The following is a 4142-nucleotide window of genomic DNA, read 5'->3' as shown; positions in this document are numbered from 1 at the left end:
TTTTTCCAGTTTTTGGCTGGGGCTGGGTTTGAATACGCCACCTCTGGCATATGGGGCCAGCGCCCTACCCCTTTGAGCCATAGGCGCCGCCCTGGCGGCTATATTTTTTAAATGAGTCCTTATTTTATTGATAGATACTGAAAAACTGAAGTGTTGGGCATAGCTCAAACAAGACTTTCTAAGTTCACTGAAGCTGGTTGATGGGTATGTGGGACTCATTCTTCTATTATTTTTTATGTTTTAGAAATTTTTCTGAATAAAGTTGCCTTTTCTTACTTTTTAACCACTTGGATGGGTTCTTTGTTTTTACATGAACAAACCCCAGCACAGACAGCGGTACTCTGGGGTTCCCCTGCTCCATCCTGACCAAATCTAAACCGGATGTAAGATTATAGAAAATATACAAACAGTAGCAACTGCCTTCCGCCTGGTGGGGTGGTGAGGAGCAACCTCCCCTGACAGGAAGAGGGCACAGGGGCCTGTTCTGCTGAAGCATCTTTTGATCCAGACAGAGGCCCCCACTTCTCATCTCACCCCCACCCTCCCTAGAATTGGAATCTACTGTCTAAAAGCTGCTTTTAGTTTCCCTAGAAAATCTCAGACACAGATGAGCCTCAAGTCCTCAGTAAAGTGGTGTTCAACTCCTCCAGTACCTTCCTCTCCACTCCCAAATTATGCAACTGTTGAAGTATCAGGCTATTGACTTGTAAGAGTCTAACAGGTCAGGTGGTACTTCAAGAATCTCATTTCTAAGCCCAGGCATGGTGGCTCACACCTGCAATCTTGACACTCTGAGAGGCTGAGGCAGGTGGACTGCCTGAGTACAGGAGTTTAAGATCAGCTTGAGCAAGAGTGAGACTCATCTCTAAAACTGGCCAGGTGTTGTGGCAGCCATCGCCCAGCTACTCAGGAAGCTTGAGGCAAGAAGATAACTTGAGCCCAAGTGTTTGAGGTTGCTGTGAGCTATGACATTGCAGCACTTTACACAAGGAGACAGAGTGAGACTTTATCTCAAAAAAAAGAAAAGAGGGGTGGCATCTGTGGCTCAAAGGGGTAGGGCACCGGCCCCATATGTCAGAGGTGGCAGGTTCAAACCCAGCCCCAGCCAAAAACTGCAAAAAAAAGAAAAAGAAAAAATTTCCGTGCTGGGCTTTAGGCGGGGGTCAGTGCCAATACCCCCAAAAGAGTAAGCTCTCAATCCCTTGAGTGATCAAGAAACTCTGTAGAGGAAAAACCAAAATAGCAGTTAATCCAAATAGTGCTCTAGGCTTGGCGCCTGTGGCTCAAGTGGCTAAGGCGCCAGCTACATACACCTAAGGTGGCAGGTCCGAATCTAGCCTGGGCCCGCCAAAACAAAAATGACAGCTGCAACCAAAAAAATAGGCAGGCGTTGTGGCAGGTGCCTGTGGTCTCAGCTACTTAGGAGGCTGAGGCAGGAGACTTGCTTGAGCCCAGGAGTTGGAGGTTGCTGTGAGCTGTGATGCTACAGCACTCTACCCAGGGGGATAGCTTGAGGCTCTGTCTCAAAAAAACAAAACAAAAACAAATAGTGCTCTATGTATGAACTTTGGGAGTCATTTCTTTTCCTTCCTCATGTTTCTATGTGTGCACATGCCCATGTGAGAGTGTGTGTTCTGGGATAGTGTCTCTGGGAGAAAAATCATTCATAGAACCAAACCCCAAATTGGCAGAGAGACCCTACTGCCTCTCAATCTCCCTCTTTATACTAGTCAGATCTCGCAGAGATGCCAGCCCAGGATCCAGGCCCCCAACTCTGATACTAGGAGATTTGGTAGCAGGGACTCAGGCTCAAGTGAAGGCTTTACCACACACACATTTGGTGTCCCTATGTCTAAATGAGGATAGTAACTCCTGCCCTCCTCACAGTGTTATTTACAAGAATTTAAAAAATAGAAAAAACACTTTACAACCATACCAAGCCATTTATCACCTATGCTATCCCAGTGTTTCCCAATGATGTTCCATAGAATATGGTCAAGGTAAGTTTGAAAAACATGGCATTTATACTCTAACCTTGGCTTGCACATTGCACACAGGTTAGCATGTAAAGGCTCTAAGAAGTTCTGTTTTTTTGTTTTTTTAAAAAGTCTGTTTAACATCATTGAATCCATCATTGCCCATTTCTTAACTCCTTAAACCCTTTCTTCCTGGGATACCAATTAACTAACTGCTCACTCTCTTTGAGATCTCTACAGAACAACTTAAGAAGTACATTCCCATAAGGATACAAAGAGACCCCAGTTCCTGTCTTGATCCTAGCAGGATTCTCCGTAGTGCTGACCTCACTCAGTCCCCCACCTCACCCAGGAACCAATATCTTCTGCGTAGGTCAATTCTCATTCCATCCCCATTACACAGGGGATGTCGGGAAACCTGCAATTTATCTACTCTGCCCTGGAAGAATGTGCCCTGTCCACTGCCCCTTACTGCCATGCTCAGACCTACCTCAAAGCCTCAAACCACGTTGCCCCCTTAGTATCCTGTCCTTCCTCCTCCTTTGGCAAACACACCAGTCAGGGACCAGGGTAAGTTCTGCTGCTTCCCTGAAGCCTTATCTCCTTTCTCTGAGCTCCAATCAAACACACAAATGCCCTCTGATCACTTCCCTGCCTTGGGAGCTCTTCAAGGGCAGGGATTTTGACATCTTTGAGAGTTTAACAGTGCAAATGATTAAAAGGATGTACTCAGAAATCTGGGTTCAAATCCTGGTTCCACAACTTACTGGCCAGATGATCAAGTTACTTCTCTGTGCCTCAGTTTCCTTATCTGTAAAGTGGGGTAAACAAGAGTCTCAGATTCATGGAGTTGATTACTACTATTATTATTATCATTCTGTCTCCCCTACAGAGCCTTTGACAGACTGGGCAGTCTTTAAAAACTTTTTATATCTGTATTTATTCACTCCTTAGTGCCTTCCACAAAAGCTCCTATGTGGAGCTGCACACAGAGGCGGGTCAAGGACGACTCTCCAGGCTGAGCTGAAGGCACTAGCAACAGGATCTGAGGTTAGCGACTGGGGCGGAGTGTTCCCTGCTGCCACATCAGGGTGCTTTCCCGCCCCAGCACAAGAGCCCAGCCTAGCCAAACCAGCCCTACCGCTAACACCACAGAGTGCCAGGGCTGTATGGGTCCTGAGTCCGCCACAGATGAGGAAACTAAGGTTTGCCAGGCCTCTTCCCCATTTTTCCACCACTCCACGCTGGTACTTGTCAAATTCCCACCCCGCCTGCTGCAGACTTTTTAACTTTACTTAGAAAAGTGAGGCGAATGGGAGAGGGGGAGGAGATAGACACAGCCTTCACCTGAAGCAGTTTAGGGATCTCCCCGCCGACCCGAGTGGAGCTGATGTGGCGGGTGGGGAGCCAGATCCAGCCCACACACTGTTCTGATGCGTGCAGATACCACAATTTCACAGAACACAGAGTTACCTCCATGATCCTAAAAGGCACAGTGAAAAGCCGTTTATGTCTCTTCCTCCTAAGCACACAACCTGCACGTGATTTTTAACCTGGAGCAGAAAGACCTCCCTAACCACCCCAGCTGCTCCTAAGATCAGCACTGAGGGAGCGTAGGCGGCCGTCTCCAGCCGAGGACTGTCGGGGAGCGCTTCCTGGAGGAGGCGGTGCGTTTCGCGCGCTCGCCGCGGACGGGCCAACCCCTTCTTGTCACTCACCGGTGTCCAGAGAGGTGTAAGCTGTGTTTGGGCTGGCACGCCGGCCGCCCCCGCCGCCGGACATGCTCAGCGTCTGCAGCTGCCGGACCAGCTCAGGCATGCGGTCCCAGTGGCCCTCGGCACGGCAGCGCTCCAGCTCGCTCTCCACCTTCAGGTGGGAGCTGTGCGCGCCCTTCGCAGCCATCTTCGCGCGGGCGCTGTCATGGAAGGTGCGACTGAGAAGTGGAGACCCGGGCGGGGGCGGCGACCCGGCTGGGGCGCATACGCGGGCGGGGTCGACGGGGGCGGCGACGGCAGCCGGGGCCCGGGTGGCAGCGGGGGCCCGGGCGCAGGCGGGCGAGCAGGGGCAGCAGCACCCAGCGCACCGCCCGGCACCTCTGGGCTGCGGCTCCGGCTGCTCGGTCCCGACGCGTTCAGGAGCAGCCTCCGCCTCTGTCGCAGCAGCTCC

The 4142-nt window shown here is 50.8% G+C and overlaps 1 protein-coding gene across 2 annotated transcripts in view; it reads right to left on the bottom strand.

The window, feature by feature from the left end:
• TTC7A (tetratricopeptide repeat domain 7A) overlaps positions 1 to 4136 on the bottom strand; it is a 123818-nt gene extending 119682 nt beyond the window's left edge. The window contains exon 1 of one of the 2 annotated variants that reach the window (XM_003787892.3): positions 3695 to 4136. In XM_003787892.3, coding sequence (XP_003787940.1) covers positions 3695 to 3878 — 184 coding nt within the window. In that variant the 5' untranslated portion in view covers positions 3879 to 4136. Of the gene's footprint in view, positions 1 to 3449; positions 3483 to 3694 lie in introns of those variants that run through there. The other variant, XM_023512136.1, reaches the window with a different exon arrangement.
• Positions 4137 to 4142: the final 6 nt, after the last annotated feature.

Source organism: Otolemur garnettii, unplaced genomic scaffold, assembly GCF_000181295.1.
Source record: "Otolemur garnettii isolate 467f Iridium unplaced genomic scaffold, OtoGar3 scaffold00024, whole genome shotgun sequence".
Lineage (NCBI taxonomy): Eukaryota > Metazoa > Chordata > Mammalia > Primates > Galagidae > Otolemur > Otolemur garnettii.
Note: the sequence above shows the minus strand (reverse complement) of the source record. Positions and strands in the feature narration are given on the sequence as shown.